This window comes from Lepisosteus platostomus, chromosome 1 (genome assembly GCF_059453375.1).
Source record: "Lepisosteus platostomus isolate fLepPlt1 chromosome 1, fLepPlt1.hap1, whole genome shotgun sequence".
Classification (NCBI taxonomy): Eukaryota; Metazoa; Chordata; class Actinopteri; order Semionotiformes; family Lepisosteidae; genus Lepisosteus; species Lepisosteus platostomus.
The window spans coordinates 57,694,966-57,713,578 of record NC_142611.1 but is presented as its reverse complement, the minus strand read 5'-3'; the positions used below and the strand labels follow the sequence as shown (position 1 = coordinate 57,713,578).

The 18,613-nt window shown below is 36.9% G+C and overlaps 1 protein-coding gene across 7 annotated transcripts in view; it reads left to right on the top strand.

Moving 5' to 3' along the window:
• LOC148678282 (uncharacterized) overlaps positions 1–15,767 on the top strand; it is a 98,483-nt gene extending 82,716 nt beyond the window's left edge. For 5 of the 7 annotated variants that reach the window (XM_088633163.1, XM_088633167.1, XM_088633162.1 and 2 more), the window contains 2 exons: positions 2,725–2,880; positions 12,992–15,767. In XM_088633163.1, coding sequence (XP_088489289.1) covers positions 2,725–2,880; positions 12,992–13,131 — 296 coding nt within the window. In that variant the 3' untranslated portion in view covers positions 13,132–15,767. Of the gene's footprint in view, positions 1–2,724; positions 2,881–3,522; positions 3,549–12,991 lie in introns of all 7 variants that reach the window. The other 2 variants (XM_088633165.1, XM_088633166.1) reach the window with 2 other exon arrangements.
• The last annotated feature ends 2,846 nt before the right edge of the window (positions 15,768–18,613 follow it).

The window sequence follows — 18,613 nt, the reverse complement described above, 5'->3', positions numbered from 1 at the left end:
CATTTGTCATGACATTTATCTGCAGTTAAAATTAGATTGATAATATTTATAATAAATAGCATCATAATATTACCAAAAGCTGCACATACAGTACCAGCTGCCATATTCTACCTTTGCTAATCAAGCGGGTATATTCACTTAATTAAATATTTTCAACATACAGTATTACACAGGTTTCTGTATTTTGGTTTATATATAAGGCACAAAAGCTTTAATTCAAAACATACAAATATAAAAATTTTGAAGAAAAAATGACAAATGTGTTTTCAAAATCTTTAAAATTGCTTTCGCCTATCATAATCGCCTATCATAAACTGCTATCATAATCGATAATTCAAATATCTTTATTCATTTCTTGAATTGTGTATTACTTTTTTTGTTACACACCTGATTTGAAGAGGCCAATGTGTGTTTTTACATCTCAGTTCATGGGTGCACACAGGGGAGAATGAGGAAGTGTAAGTTGACTCCTGCAGCTTGCACCCTCATCTTGTAACACGTCACAGGCAGCACAGTCCAGTGCCAGAGGTTCTGGCTGCAGGGAGGCTACAGGCTTTGCTGTATCGCTGTGAGCCCTGGCCAAGTAATCCCATCCTACTTTTGATAGCAGTCAGTCAATTGTGTGCCACTGCTTGGAGAATCCTGGTCATAGATATAGTAGCTAGCAAGTCTACCTTGGATCAAACCTGCTGGTCTGTTTTTAATAACTACCGTATGTCTGCACCTTGCCTGACAGCAATTATCACATAACATTGTATTTGTGCTCTATTTCCCAATCTATTTCTGACTCTTTTTCACAATGCACACTTCGTTTTCTTATTTGCTATAAAAATAGGTAGAATTTAATTTATGCTTAACATAAAAATTAGAAATATATTCAAGTATTTTAAGTTTCTGGTTTCTTAGGTAGTCTGGGGGAGCAAGAGGAAAAGAATAGTTTTACAGCACTTTCTGTTAAGTTTTAATTGTATGCTTTAAAAAGAATGCTCATTGTTACCAAGTCAAAAGAGAAAATGTAAGACAATACATATTGTACTGCATAGTAATGCATCAGTGAAAATAATGTTTGTGAACCAGTAATGGCCTTACTATTACTTTCAAAAGAAAAATATCACTATTACTTTCAAAAGAAAAATAAAACCCTCCAAAAAACATGGTTACTGTTCATCTGTATAAGTGTTATCCAAATGGCCTTCACTCATTTTACCTACTTCTGTATTGTTGTATTCTCAACAAATATATCATAGTTCCTGTCTATAGAAGCATACATTTTTACAATTGGCAGTTTATTTCATGTGACAGTATAAAACATTGTTTAAGAAAAAACATTTAACGGGACTGTAAAGGCAAAAGACAAAATACTCTGTAAGCATATATACTGTAAATGCAAGCAGCTATTGTTGTTAATTTTTCCTAAGTACTGAACTAAGGACACTTCTCATAATTAGACACTTCGGAGTGTTGAGTACACTTCTTCCCTTCTTCCATCAGCTCAGGTATTTCTGTAAAAAGTCTCATTTTAGCTGTTTATCATCGATATGTTTTCTATGATATACAGTAGATACTGTATATAGATAGGGCATGAAATGAAACTGCAGATTACCCTAGCAGAGATGAATGTGAGAACTGCCACAAGGCAACTTGTGAGAACTGACATAAAGGCAACTTTTTTTGCTTGTAATTAGACAACAGAGGGAAAACAAAATGCCATCCTACTGGTTAAATGACATGGCAGCTACTATATATTCAAGTGGTCTACTGTAAGCAAAAGAACATAATACTCTGAGATATTATTATTTATTTGCTTTAGGATAAGCAAATAGTAATGAATAAATGTGCTCTGCTTTCTCATGGTTGAATATGATTGACTACATTTCATTGCAGACATTGCAGATTTTTTCTGTTGTGTGAACTGGTTCTTGCTCCTTATTTTACAACTTCAACTGAGTGAAGTTCTGTTGATGCTTAGAGCATTGCGTTACATCTGAAGCCACCAGAGAATATCTGGCCATGCCTAATGACATACAGTACCTCTGCTTTAGCTGTTTTTTTTAACAGTAGCAGTATATTTTACTGCTATTTAAAGTAGGCTTTTGCCACATAAAGCGTGAGATACCATAAGTGTGGTCTCTGAACTCAGAAGCTGGAGTGCTGTGAATCATTGCTATGTTATGAGTTCCTCCTCTTGCATAAGGATAAAAAATGATTGCATGGAGTCCAGACGGTTTGTTAAACAATTCCTACACATCCCACTCATTAACTTGATAGAAAAGTTATTTGTGAGAACACTCCTTAAATGTAATTAAAATGATGGAAAATGAAAATTTTCAATTATTATATGCAGTATTATCTTTTATATTTAATATTTTGCTTTTATTTTGCCATTTGTGCTTTGCTTACTACACTCTTAATACAAACATTTTATTTTCTGAAACGTTCTGAAATTACATGATCAAATTATGTTTTAACATCTGCTTTCAGTATTTTAGTATTTAACTGTACATTCAGATTTATCTTTGTATTTTTATTTGACCAATCTTATACTGTATATAATCCATCTGCCTACTATTCAAAATACCACATTAAAATTGCCTGAACTCTTACTCTTGTCTCTGTGAAACTCACTAGTCACTTTTCAACCAAACACCAACACTGACCCCCTAAGGGTTGATGTGAAAGTCTAGTACTGTAGTTTGAGACATGTCATTTTGAAAAATACTGCAGGTACCTTCGGGAAGGCAAGTGATGCAGTGAAGAAGCAGCAGGCGGTGGAAATGGCGTTCACTCTTTACCCTCCTCCAAGCATAAAACATGTCAACGCCAGGCAGTCAACATGGGTGTATCCTATTGTGGATGGAGAAGAGGGATGCAGATATTTAGGTAACTTTATTAAAGTCTGGATGCTAATAGAATACGAGATTATTAAACAGCTACAGATCAGACTGTCTGTCTGTTGTCAGCCTTATATCACAAGTGATTTCTGTTACGCAACAAATTAGAATGCTTTTTCATGAGTAGCCATTTTTAGTTGTCAATTGTGATTAATGTTATCTGTGCACAGATGGGTCAGATAGGTGTACCACTCAGCCACAGCTACAGATCATGAATTTCAAAATGCTATACAATATAAACTGTTAAAACAAAAACTTTCAAAATGTAACTGGGATCTTTTATAGAACTCTAGATTATTGTCATACAAGTTACACAGTATGCCATACAGTATATTCCACCTTGTTTACTTTAATATTTTAAAAGCAAGCATACAGTTAAATGGTCATAATGGAAATGAACTATAGTTTTAAATGCTTTTTAAATGGCCAAAGAAAAATGTGAATGAGATACAATTAAAATGTGTTTAAAGTATCAATTTATAAGCTTATAAAATATTATTAAAAGCATGTGAATAGATGCCTCACAGCTTTGCACTTGGAGTATTAAGCAAAAAATGTTGTATTTTATTTACTAATATTATAGTAAGTGTTAATTAATTGTGGTTTAACATATATTCATGGAATCGTTCAGCTTCTGAGAGAACAGCAGCTTGACAGGTGAGTATTTTTTTGTTTTAATTGAAATGTTCCTGCCACCTGATGAATGCTTTTTTAATTCAATAACCAAACACATTTTCCATCCTCCAGTCTTGATTTAGAAGTCGCTTTGGGTAAAGATTATCTTAATATTAATCATGGCTGCATTATGCAAAGAGTTAAATTTCTGAGGATGATTACTTTTCCTTTTATTTTTAAATTTCTAAGGGTGTAGATATTGATTATTAATTCACTGTTGACACGCCCTCATATCCCAAGTCTCTGACATTATTTTAAAAATAATTCTTTTTTTTTGTTTTATACTGTACATTCAAGCCAACAGTTTCAAATGACAATGACACAACTCACTGGCAAGTTCAATCACCACAATCTGAGAAAGAACAGAACTGTCATTACATGCATCCCTCTAGGCCCAGCTTTTGCAGTTTTTCCACAATTAGCAAAATAATTTCTTTTCCATCATTTTCTCTGCCAACTAAGCTTTCTTGCATATAAACATTGAGTTTTTTTAATAGACAATAAACAAAGAATTGCTTCACTAATATTCTGACACTTTAAATCAGATGTTTCTAGAAGATAAATAAGATCACATGTCTGTCAGCAATGCCACTGATCACAGAGAGATCATGTGATTACTCATCGGAGGCAATGATGCTGGATCTTTGGTCTTGTGTGTTGCCTACACGAGCCCTGTGGTTGCATAATTTGAGACAGCAGTGAAAATTCTTCAAAGGCAGTTAATGTTCCGGAAAGGAGAAGCTTTTACTGTTTTTGGATGAGTTAAATCTGCTTTGATCCACACGCATGTCATAACACTGGATAAATATATGTTTATTGAGAGCCAATTGCAATTTTAATAAAAGTATTTTTTCTTGTCCTTGAGGCAATTGTTTGAAGCACACGGTGAGTAATTACAGTAAGTCTATTGGTCTGTGCTCCACTAGAATCATTTATAAACCGAAGTTAGCACTCTAGGCACTGGGCAGGAACACAAGCACATAAGCAACTTGACCTGAAAGAGAAAAAAATAGTAACTTAACTTTTTTATCAATATTATTCTGATCAGATTTCTTTTTCTGTTTTGTAAAACACTTTATTATTCAGGGCACAGTGAATCTTTTGGATCGGCATGAAAATTATAACTCTTTTATTAATGTCAAAACTATTGTCATAAATCTGCACTTAAGAACATAAAAAGGTTACAAATGAGAGGTGACCTTTTGGTTGCCAGTGCCTAATTAATCTGGGGTCTCATTCCTACAATCTTTGTGTGAAGAAGTGCCTCATGTTCTCAGTTTTATATTCACTTTCCTGTAGTTTATACTATAGTTCTCTGGTTCTGGTTTCATTGTTCATTCTGAGGAGATTTAAAGTTTGGAAGATTTACATTTTTGAATCAAGTCCACTTAAGATTAAGTTCCTTTAGCTTGTCAAGATTGGACATTCCTTTAATCCCAGTAATGTATCTGGAATGAACAGATTCCAAAGCAGCAATATCATTTTTGTAAAATCTGTAACAATATCTTAGTAGTGTGTTGTACAATATTTATGAAAACAAAATTGCTCTTCTTAAACTTTTTTTTGGAGATTTGGCACAAATCTTTGTTCTGCATCCCTAGTGAGATAAAGTACATTTACTGAACTCTGAAAATGTAGGAAAAAACATGCACTATTGAAACGTGTCATGCACACTTTATTTTATTCATGGGCACATGCAGTTTATTTTCTTACTCTTTGCATTATTGGTCTATTTTACTCCTTTGTATGCAGCTATTTTTCAATGCATCAAAAGAATGACTATTCACAGTCCAATTAATAATTGATAGCAACAGACCTATGAGCTCTTTTGGTAAATTTATTTCTCCATGAATTGGAGAATGGAGAAAATTTATTTCTCCAAGTGTATCTTCTCTTTTAGTTTCTAAAACTAAAAGTTATTATGGAGATTTTATTGCCAATTGGTTGTTTTGAGGCTGTCTCTCTACTGCATGATTAAAAGGGATTGTTCTCTTGGTTGCTGCTATGCTTTCATTCTTACAAAAACATCTTAAGGTTAAATAATAATAATAATATTTGCTTACACTTTTATAGCACTTTTCTGGACACTCCACTCAAAGCACTTTACAGGTAATGGGGAATCCCCTCCATCACCACCAATGTGAAGCATCCACCTGTAGCCATACAGCAGCCATAGTGCGCCAGAACCCTCACCACACATCAGCTATCAGTGGAGAGGAGAGCAGAGTAATGTAGCCAATTCATAGAGGGGGATTATTAGGAGGCCATGATTGGTAAGGGCCAATGGGAAATTTGGCCAGGACGCCGTGGTTACACCCCTACTCTTTTCGAGAAACACCCTGGGATTTTTAATGACCACAGAGAGTCAGGACCTTGGTTTTACATCTTATCCGAAGGACGGCACCTGTTTTACAGTATAGTGTCCCCCATCACTATACTGGGGCATTAGGACCCACATGGACCACAGGGTGAGCGCCCCCTGCTCTCACCTCTTTCAGCAGCAACCTTAGTTTTTCCCAGGAGGTCTCCCATCCAGGTACTGACCAGGCTCACACCTGCTTAGCTTCAGTGGGTTGCCAGCTGTGAGTTGCAGGGTGATATGGCTGCTGGGTAGCTGAGAATATCATAGCTTCAACAAAATTGATCAAACAGTATTCTCTGAACTGAAGTCTTCAAATGATTAGGGTCCAGGTTTTAATGTTAAATCTACTCGCAGATGGCCACAAGTGTTTTCAGTGTTGTCTTTTGTAAATATTAACTTAAAACCCTGATCTGTATTTCACTGTCTATACTGTAGTATGCATATCTGAATAATTATGTTTTACTTGAAGAATCACCATTATTACTTGTAGTAAAAGAATGCAATTATACTGTTTTTTTCCCTTTACATTTACAGTAAAATGTTTGACGTTCTTACTTGCCTGCTTATAGCGGAGTGTATGCCAAGGAGGGATGAATCACCATGGGGCTGAGCTACCCCATTCAGAGAAATGCATTCCTCGCTTTCCTACGAGGAATTCAATGAATTAGTTGCACCTGGAATCACCAGCTCTCTATAAGCAGTGCCTGAAGCAGTCTGAGATTGTCTCTCACAAGACCCTCATGGTTGTTAGGAACAGTGAGAACTAAAGAAGAAGCCTAAGAAAATTTAATGCATTTAGTGAAAGCCTTTTTTGACAACTTGATCCAGTAGGGCCTACAAGTGGCTAATTGGTGAACATTGGTAGCAGCCTCTGTAGCATTCTGGCTTGGGAATAAATAACCGATTAATGAGTGTACCCAGCAAACAGGAATCGACCGAGTGGGGTTTTTGCCACTGTTCCAGAGAGGGAAATAGGCTTTATATATTTGGGCTTATGTGCTAAACCCCCTGCCAAGCTATACTAAATAGAAGATGTTTCACACTGCTATAACTAAGGTACAGTATGAAACATTTTGGAGTAAACTCTCAATTAAAATTTGCTATATACTGTAAATGAACATTTCAAGCTAGATCCTAGAAGTGTAGTACTGGGAATCACACTCTGAAAGTATTTGTCTTCCTAAAATGTTCCAACTCACCTTTTTTCAACATAGTGAGGAGGCCCTGTTCCGAACATAGGTTGTTTTTGTCCTCTTAATGGCAGTGGGAAATACAGTACCTTTATGACACATGTATACAGTACCACTCTAAGCTAAGAACGGTCCAAATAGTAGAGGGCAATGCTCACTCAAAAATGTATGTATTTAATACATCAAAATTACCTCATTTTAAATGGAAGCTCCTTAAAGTTTTAAAACAATATTTCATTTTAATAAACATTTTTATTTTGTTACAATCTTTCAGATCTAGTTAACTCATGCAAAACCTTTAAGCTTTCAAGAATGTTTCAGGTTCATATTTTCACTTACTGTATTAACTTGTTTTACTTGTACTCATGGGCCAGCTCCTATAATTGTAGCAGTTCCATGGTGAACTATAAGCCAACTACACCACCTAGTATTGTAGAGGACTACAATATTGATGCTTTAGACTGGAGGCTCCCAAAGTATCAGGTACACAGCATTCAAACCCACAAGGTTTCTTTTAGCAGTCAGACTAATATAACTCAACAAATAAATCATACATGACGAGGGCACTAAGATCCACAGTTCACAGTGGTTACAAATGCACAGTGGTGAATTAACACACACAAACAAAAACCAGATCACACAGCACAGATATGAAAACAAGACTTACATGAACTCATGAGCATATTTTTCATTATAAACGTCAGGCTTACCCCCAAACAAAGCCAGAACCAGACAGCAAAAAGGTTCCTCCCTCAAAGATCCTTGTGCCACTCAACTGTAGCCCAGTATGGCAAAGTAGCTTGTCCCAGGGAATGAAAATGCAAGAAGATCTCTCTCCCTGTTGTTCTATTCTGTGGCTACTTCTTATACAGTATGTAGGAGCTCTAGGCTGCTTATTTTAATAGTTCAATAGAAGCTGTTGTCACAAGTGCTCACCCCCAATATTTCGCTATGGAGTTAGACCCAGAAATTCATGTAGGACAAAAGCAGTCTTTGCATTGGTTTTCCTAGGAGCCTATCATTTAACACAGTCAAGGTTTCACAACTATAGGGTGTTAACCAGGCCTGACAATGAGAGACAGAGAGAGAAAACAAAAAGACAGAGGAAAAGAAAACCAGCATACCCTGGTACTTACAGTACCAATAATCACAGAAAACTAGCCCTGTGAGTAATACTACGCATACTGTTGTTGCATCTAAAGAATTGTATATTTTAATAGCAGGCTTTTGAAGTGATGAGACGCACAGTCAGTGGTAGGCCAGTTATCTTCATTACAAAATTAATGGCAGTAAAATGAAGGGTGACATACACTGACACACATGCCACCATGGTCCTGATACAGATGGCATGTCTCCTTTAGTTTTTCACATGTTAAATGGTCTGTCCTGGTCTGTCAGACACCATCCATGATCCATGTGATGCCACTGTTGAGGGAGAGACTGCACAAGCCTCTTCCTTCCAGTGTGTTATTCACATGGCTCACTACATCTTCTCTAGATCTTCAAACCTTGTTTTCTTAAACATCCAGAACTAGGGTATGCAACCCATTTAATAGACAAGGTTTTAAGAAACATTTTGCTGTCTTGGTCTCCCAAAATAAAGTGGCAGTGGTGTACCCAGAAACTAACTATTAAACCAATTTTTCAGTGAGTCTTAGTCATAAGCAGGGCACAGGGAACATTGATGTTCCCAGAGGGAACCTGCACACCCCTGCAAGGGGAGAACCGAAAGTCCCAGAGGGGATTGTGATGCGAGCGTATGGCCATCATTTTTTCTCATTTCTTTTCACCTGTCCTGCCATGTATTTCCACCAGAACACTGACATTTTCCTCTCCTGTCCTGCCATGTACAGTATCTTCCACAAGGTCAGGTTGAGTTCTCTTTGTGTTTTGGCCTCACGCTCCCTGTCTCCCTTCAGACTGGACTTACCTTATTTAACTGTACCAAGTGTTTCTTTTTCCCAGGCTGGATCCCGTTACATAGTGTAAGTCCAGTCTGGATGTCGCAGTACACAGCTTTGCATTCTTCTTTCCTTTTTTTGTTTTTTCCACTTTTTGTGTTTTTTTTTCCGGTTTCGCTAACCTCACACTGGTGCCCTCAGATGGGGCACTGACTTTTACCGGTGCCCGCCCTGACTCCTCCCATTCCTGCATTGTTACATATTGCACCCAGTGTGGGGCCGCAGTTGAAGAGGTTAGCAAACCAGCATTTTTCTTTTTCTGCTTCCACGTAAGAATGCAGGGCTTGCATAGCAGCTATAGCTGATGGCAGGCAGCCCTGTATAAAGCCCACTCACTGTGGCTGCTTCAGGGTTCAGGGTATTTTCTTCTCCCCAGTCCAGGCTGGATCCTGCTATTCAAAGCAGCCCTCCTTTTTTTTCCCGCTATCCAAAGTGGCCCCACTGTCAAAAGTGGTGCCCCTTTTTTCATCCAGTCAGGACCAGGACCTCCCCTGGATTTTGTTTTTCAGATGAGGGAGAGGCCTTTGGAATTGGCTGAACTTCTGTCAGCCGATGGCCTCCCTCATGAGGGAGGGAATATGTGGCATTACATGGGGGTTTGTTCAGTGTGGAGGTGGAGCCCTGGATTAAGGTGATGCTTTGTGTCAAAGCTATTCTGTCTATTTAAAGACAAGCCGCAGCTGTGGGGGCCCTTAAAAACACACTGAGCACTCCCCCGCAGGGGCGAGCAAACCCCCACAAGGGGAGTACCTTCCACAGACAGTCCCGGATGGGATTGTGATGCGAGCGTAAGGCTGGCCTTTTACTTAGTTTCACTGTCTTTTTCTTTTACGTCTGCCCTGCCATGTACTGTATCTCCACTGTGCAGGCTGACCTTTTCCTTTCCTCTGCCGTGTATCTTCCAATGGGTCAGGTTGAGTTCTCTTTTAGTTTTGGCCTTGCGTTCCTTTTCTTCCAGGCTGGACCCATTCGATAGGGACAGACCAGCCTGGATGCCACTGTGCAAAGCAGGGCATTTTTCTTTTTGCTTTTGTTTTTCCCCTTTTTGTGTTTCTTTTTTGGTTTTCGCAAACGTCACACAGGTGCCTCCGCCCCCTCAGATGGGGCATTTTACCCGTGCTTGCCACGGCTCCTCCCATTCTTGCATTGTAACATACAGTATGTCAGTAACAACTTGGAAAAAAACAAATAGTCTTCTCAGAGAACTTACATTTACCACTCATATTTAAAGGTATTTATTTTCCTTTAGCCAAGTCTCTTTTAAATTAGTCAACACATCAACACGGTTAAAATCAGCATGTGATGAAAAAAACAGAAGTAAAGTATGTCCTGTTCTACAGATCCCTGTGAATCACTATGAATACAGTATTGTTGAAGAGGTTCCTCTTACATTTTAACATATTGGAGCTACAGCCAGATTTATAATACACAGATCAAGTACAAATGACAGGAAGCCATTCAGCCTATCTAGTCTATTTCATAGTAAGTAACTAATTGATCTAAGGATCTCATCCAGTTTTTTCTTAAGAAATCAGGGTATCCATGCAGGGTAGCTACATATAGTTCAATACTACTTTAACACATTGCATAAAGAATCACCTCTTGTTCATAAATACACTTCCACATAGTTTCCACTTGTGGCCTCTGATTCATTTTTCACTGTTTATTCTGACGACATTCATTGGGTTGACTTTGTCAATGCCTTTGAGAATTCTGAACACTTGGATCAGGTCCCCTAATAATAACCTGTCAGTGAAGGACATTACTTTCACTGGAACGATTCCAAAAACCGCAATATGTTTTCTCTAACATGGGCACCAACATTGTACAATTGTTATTCAAAGTAAGATGTTACTAGTGCATTGTACACATTTACATTTAACTTTGTTTGCCTTGTTTATTTCTTCTTCACATTGTCTAGAAGGTGAAAAGAAATGCCATTGTTTCCTTAAGTTCAGCAGATAGAATAACATCTGATTCTCAAGATGTGTTTAAGTTTTTACAAATTTAGGATCAACAATTATTTTTCTTATGCCCATCTGATTTGTAGTTTTTTATATGTCATGTCTTGACCACACACTATGGATAAAGTGTAAACAGACTCCTCTGACCCGCCCACCTTAGAGTTGCTTGTCACAGGTGCCATAACCCCATTATAGAGGTCCAGTGCCAATTGAAAGAAAGGCTTGTTTCCCGCCAATAGCGCCGCAATGCCTGCAAGTGCCCAAAAAGGGGTCACTATGTCGCTGAGAGCACAGTTAAAGCTTTAACTTGTGATCAAAAAGCATCTTAACTAGTTAAGCTACTCTAAAAACTGCCTAAAACTATCAGTCTTAATTGATTCTAGCAACCAAAAAAGTCTGCCTCTTCTATACAGTACTTCTACTATTTTATACAAAACTTTGTCCATCTACTGCCTGAGGAATGTTTTTGATTTCTTCTTTGGTAAACATCTTTGTCAAATACGCACTTAGTACATCAGCGACTTCCTTTCAATGTTAGTATTTCCCCATTTCTATCCTACACTGTACTGTAGATACATTTTATTTAATCCTTTACTGTTTTAATACCGAAACAACTTTTTATCAATCATTTCTTCATTAATTCCATGATTCCTTTCTACCCATCTTTTGGCCTTGCTAATATTCTTTTTCAGTTGTGCTTCATTATGTTCATCATTCTTTCTTTCTTCAGGTGAGATTTTAAACTTGACACCTTGGCAATTTAAAATACCATGACATTGTTCATAAGAGTAAAAGTGTTAACTCCTGCCTACATTCCCTAAATTCCAATCTGGGGTTGTAAAATCTGAGCTTTGTAAAATTCCTTATTACATTCAGTAAAAGCAGCGAATTCCAATTATTATAATTAGTATTGGCCAAATACCATTTAACCATATAGACTCTTTACTGGATAAATTAGTATATTGTTAAGTTCAGGTAGGTACAGTGATCTACATCAGCATGCGTGGGCTGCAAAGGAACCAGGTAACGGGTTTATTCCATGCTGAAAAGAATAGAAAGGAAACACAACGTTTCGGCTATGGAGCCTTAGAAGAAATAATTTCATTTAGAAGGAATATTATTAATAAATGAATAAATTCAGCATGGCATAAACCCGTTACCTGTTCCTACAGTATATTGATCAGTGCCAACTTTGACAGTAATTAACCCTTCAAATATTCAGGTTACCTTTAAGGTTTTATCATCCATTTACCTGCACTTACTGTAACTGCCAAACACTAGTATTGGAGTTTGATAAAAACAAGGACCTACTGTATGGTTCCTGTTTTATGGGACCATCATATACGGCCCCTGTTGTATGGTATCATGTCCCTATGGTATGCTTTTCCTCTATATGAAAATAAAATATTTGCTTATACATTGTTTCGCTCTAAAATGTCATAGAGCTTAAGTTTCACTGTATCAATTAAGTATCGGTAGTGCCGAATCCATGTGGCAAAATCGGCAGGCTCTGGAAAGAAAATCAGCCTGACATCACATGTACTGTAGGCAGACTTCATTCTCTTACTATATGTATTACATTTTAGCAATTACAAACAACTCAACAAAAGAACAGCATAATGTATTTAATAAATTCATATTTGTTAAGTAAATGTTGTGTGTTAAATACATACTGTAATAAAGTACATTAGCTAAACTACCAGTATAGAATAAGAATGCTCTTACTATATATCCTATATATTTCAGGTCCAATTAGATGTATTACATCAAAAACAGAAACACCCTTCACCCATCTGCCACCTAAAGAAAATAATTGTAGCTGTACTACAGAATTGGTGGCGTTAAATGATAATATAATCTTGATACTGCATTATCTTGGTTTGAATGTTGATCTTTGTCTTATTTTTTTTAATTAACAATATTTTATCTTTGTTTCCCATTTATACAGTCTCGGACCACCCAGTTTTGAAGGAGGCTGATATCCAGGTTGTCGGAAGACTGGTATGTGCGTCAATGAAAGAGAGGAAAGACAGACAGGAATTAACCAACAAGCCTAACAATTCTACATGTGCAAAAAAGGCCACCTGAATTATTTTTTCTTTAGAGTGATGTTGAATTTCATGTTACATAAAAATCAACAATGGATCTGACTATTTAAATTAGATATTATTATTATTATTATTATTATTATTATTAAGATATTCTAATTTACATTGATGTACCTTGTAGTTTCTCAGTTTATCTGAAACATACAGTAGAATAAAATACAGAATATTACAGTATGTTGAATTATTTATGAGGTATGAAAACCGTTGACAAAATAAAAGTCTGCATGTCTGATAGTAAAGGTATAAAAATGCACCTTATATGTATTCATAACATCTTTTTGAACACAATATGTGTTATGTGTTATGTGTAATATTGAAGTCCTTGTTCTGGAATGTATTTGTTTGAGTAACACTCCTAAAGTACTTTTTAAGTTCCCGGAAGAGAAAGTAAAATAATGACACCACCCAAATGTACAGTACCAAAGTAAAAGTTTATAGGGATTTATTTTTGTTATACACAAAAAAATCATATGAATTAAACATGCTTCTAAATTAATGCTGCACAGAAACAAAACACTTCTGTTGTGTATATTATTATGGGATAAACGTTTCTGCAGTGTACGATATTAGGGGATAGCTTCTTCATATGAAAAGAGCACAGGTGAACTGAACCTGTATAAAACAAATATTGCTATGGCACAGCAAAGGGATAGCCGAGATTGTACACAACAGGAACAAAGCAGAAATTTAGAAAAGTATAGCTAGTTCTAGATTTATTTAATCTTTAATTTGCTACCAGTGCATTCTTTAATGCAGGGAAAATAACCCCTGTTCCTGGAGGGTTGTCGTAACTTCTGGTTTTCTTTTCACCTTGCACTTGATGTGTGTCACTCAACTGGTTTCAATTGGTTCTAATTAACCATAAAGTAAATGCTATCTACTTGAGTTAAAAATGGCAAACCTCTCTTTAAAATATAATATTAATGTAAAAAAATGTCTGTATACTGGTAAATAAATAGAAAGGTCAACCATTGTTTGAGGTAATTGTTAATTGCATTAATTACAGTTATGTTCCCTTAGGTTTTTTAATTGGTTGCAAATTACATTGTTTTCACTGAGATGTAATTAATGTACTACCCATAGGCTGATCACTCAATTGCTTTCTTATTTCAGTGAGGTGGTAGTTCCAGCAGAGCGCACATTTTCCTCCATGCTACTTCACTTCCTCTTTTCCCCATACAGTACATAAGAATAATGGCACATAAATTAAACATAAATTAACATCCAGGCTTAGAGATTGCCATACAGATGCTGTGCTGATAGTTACCTTCATTCTGCTTGTTTATGAGGTGCTTTATAGCTGTGAATGTCCAATCCATCCCAATTTCTGCTTCTTGTAGAGATCTAGATTTGGTGATACATGACTTCAACCACTTGCATAACCACTTGCATGATGAGTGCTAAATGTAATTTTGAAAATTAAATCACCACTGCTTGCTCTTTCAATCCCCTCTGTGCTTATTCTTCAATGCTATGTTTCTGCAACTTGACCTTCAATCTTGTATGAACTGAAGCAACCCTGTTTTTCTGACCAAATTTTAACAGCCCATCTCAAGGGAGGTATTCCTAATCATCTCAATGTGCAGCTCCAAATTTGTGAACTACCCCCGATACCTCTGTAGCCCAACATTATATTCTTGCTAACACCACCACAATACTAGGATATTGGGATTCTTCAACTTAATGAACTCAATATCTGAACAAAAAAATTCAAGAAGGATAGGGAAATTAAAATAAGATCGCCTAGAATTAAGGACTCTCTCTTATTCCTGGAAGGGGGGCAGCCCTTGGCCTTGGGGACTCCACAGAGATTTTCCTTTCACCTCATATTTGTTTCCTATCCGTGCCTACTATACATGACTACTGTAAACACAACATTGAATTAAATCAAAGCATTCCAGTTTCTTGAACAATTTTCAATGTCTGTATTCCTACCTTACTGTACAGGGCTACAACATGGACAGCACAGACAGATGAGACATTTTAAAGGGCAGGAGGCGCAGCAGGTTGTGTGCAAATCCCCAATCAGATTTATCAGTCATCTTCAGAATTAATGGATGACAATCATGGTTGACTGTGAAGGATACAGTGTATATATACTGTATCCTATACAGTATACTGTACATGCAGGTAGTGTGTGGCTGGCTGGCACCATTAGGCATTTTTTAGCACTGTGCAAATTCCAGTATTTTCACTTCCTTCAACTGCTTCATACTTCATGCTTCAACTTCATAGGTTGACCCCTGTACATCCCACAAGCTTCAGGTGAATGGCTGCCTGATGTCTTTGCCTGCATTACAGTGCAGAGAATGTAGCCATGTTCTAGATATCAGGATCCTGCTGGGCCAATACAGTCAGGGTAAGCAGACAGTACCTCTGTACTCACTCAGCTTCAGGGGATATATATTCTATATAGCCCTTTGCCCAATGACAGATTGCCAGAACAGCAACAAAATTTTAAATATTACTTAGTAGGGAAGTACTGTACCTTGAAGGACAGGGACTAAGGGCCCATCCTGCAATGTAAGCAATTACAAACTTGTACAAAATAAAAGGAGTTCTCCTGAGTGAAATGGAATCTTTAATAACCAGTGATTAAATGACAGTACTACAGTACTACTAATTGTGTTGTTATTGTTTGTTTTCATTCTGTATTTATAGAATGCATTGTGTCTTTATACATGCTATTCGTGTTAGTTAGAAAATGACACTGCGTCTGTGCTGATAATATCCAGACTCAGAGGCACCAGACCCACCCACAGAACTGGCTATAATCAGTCAATTGACCTAACCACGGTAGGCTGTTAGTTCACCCTGGATTTGAACCAGCAACTTCCAAGATGTGTGCTAATGTTGTTCACTGAACACACAGGATCCACATCATGGTCAGTATTTTAAAATAAAAAAAAACGTTTTCAGTCTTTTGTTTTCAGTTTGCCTTACTTAAGAAAACTAACTCTGATACCATTTTGACATAATTTGTGACCACAATGTGGCTCCAGCTGATGAGCTGACAGTTTCTCACTGCACTGTGTACTGTGCATATACTCTACAGTATCTATGAATGCAGTACTGTAAAAATGTTTTTTTTAGGTATAGTCTACAATCATGTTCTATTATGAGATTACATACATTTAGCATGTATTATGAAGGAAATTTCCTGTATATCATTCTATGCATTTATTCAAAGTTTAAGATACAGATTTAAAAAAACAGCTTGGAGGAGCACATTGTATTCCCTTCTGAAACATGACAGACTTTAATCAAATCATTACTTTTAATTAGAGCAGCAGCAACAAAAGATTTCCTTAAAGAACCTCTGGAAAGGAGGTGTTTTTTTAAAATTGCAGGTAAACTATTATTTAATAGCTAAGTATAAAACATATCCTGGGATGCATAGCTACTTCTTGAGCTATATTAATAATCATAATAATAATAATTGCTTACACTTATATAGCGCTTTTCTGGACACTCCACTCAAAGCGCTTTACAGGTAATGGGGACTCCCCTCCACCACCACCAATGTGCAGCATCCACCTGGATGATATGGTGGATGATATCCACCTGGATATTGACACCTAAACCGTTTTATCTAATATTTGTTTCAGTAAGTGACTATTTTTATGCAGAAATACCCTCTGTGCAACTGGCAGCTGAACAAAGGGATACAACCTTCTCGTACAGTTCTGTCTGTGTGTTCCTTAGGGATTGATGCTAGGGAGCTTGTCAGTTACATTGGCAGGAGTCTAAATGTCCATTTTCCTTCGAGCCAACTCCTTGATGAAAGTCATCATTCATAGTGTGTGGATGAACTGTCGGCAGTCACCATTGACAGTCATTGGACTATGAAGGGCATGTCTACATTACAACCTCTGCAGCACAAGCGCAAGTCAAAGCCATTGATTTAATAGCTGTAATTTATAAAGTCCTCTAGCCTACATAAAGTTCAGGTTGAGTGTGATGAGATATGTTGAAGTGCTTGTCTGGACAAAAGTAGTTTAATTTTGGAAATGCAGTGTATAATTTCCGGTTATCATAAAATATTGTAGAAATAGATGACAACTGCTGCAAAATTGATTTAGCAATTGCTAAAACCTATTGAAGTTAAAGCATCTGAATTACTACTAATTGTTCATTGTGAAGTTTTAAGCAGTATGTATAGGACAGTGATGCATCAGTTTTCTGGGCCATCCATCTCCTGACTCAAGACATAAAGTTGTCAATTTGTTTCCAAACCTTTTTCTTAAAGTATAGCTTTTCTCATAAAAACTATAAAGCATAAATCTCTTCATTTTATTGTATCCATATGATTGCTGTGTACAACATAAATACATTAATGTAACCATACTAAATTGAAAGACTTATATTAATACATTCATGCCAGGAAAGACACAGGGTCTCCCAAGATATTTATTAATTCAGCATTTTACCTTATGTGAGACAAAAACAGTGCTTTATGGCCATGTGCAGTAAAATGTCATCACCTGTTTACTACAGTATAAAATTAAAACTCGATGATTACAAATACATCAGTATCATTGTTCAGCTGCTCACAAGTTCTGCTCAGCAGAATTCTGACATTTCACTTGCACTAACTCAGGTTAACATTGAGGTAGGCAAGATGTCACAATCCTCATCCCTCCTCTTAAGGGCGCTCCGACCTTTTCGTATTTTAGTTGATTATGTCCACCTGCCCCCTGTTTTGCATCTCATTATTTAAGCCTGGTGCTGTTGCTATTCCTGGCTCAGCATTCCTGGCTCAGCATTGGAGGATGGACGCCACAAGGCTTGCCTATTCCCCAGGCTCGTGGGTAGCCCGAGGGCAGGGCTTATTTCCCGGAGTCCTGACCGTCTGAGTCCGGGGCTCGGAGCGCCTGGCCTCATTACTCCATTTTAACTCCTTGTTCCTGTTCCGGATTCCGTTCCAGATTTTAACTTTTTCTGTCTCGGATGGATCCCCCCGTTCCTGGATTAGCTGACTAAAAGAGTGAGAATGGCCTTGTACTTTCCCTCCTTTGTAACCTTTCTTGTGTTCTTATATTTTAAGAGTGCATTATGGGTCAAAAGCCTAATTTTCCTTGTAATACTGTTTTAATAAATGTTGGCTCAAATAGATGTGAAACAATTAAAGCACACTCACGTTTTCAATTTCAGATTAGTATAAAAGGTTTTCATAGTTTTTTTAAACAAAAATACTGTGTTTTTCTAACAATATTACTTTGTTTCAGTGCAGCTTTGAAAACCTGATAAAGCTAATTTATATTTTTATGTTGAACTTCCGGTTCTGCACAATGTTATAAGTGAAACTTACCTGTGCACAAAAGAAAAGGCTAATGGTAATTGCAGATTTGCTTTTGCCAATTCTGTACTACTTGAAGAATTAAGACCTTGAAATAATAACTATTGGTTTAAGTAAAATACTTTTGGAAATCAAGCTATTTATTCAATTGTTTATAAATTTT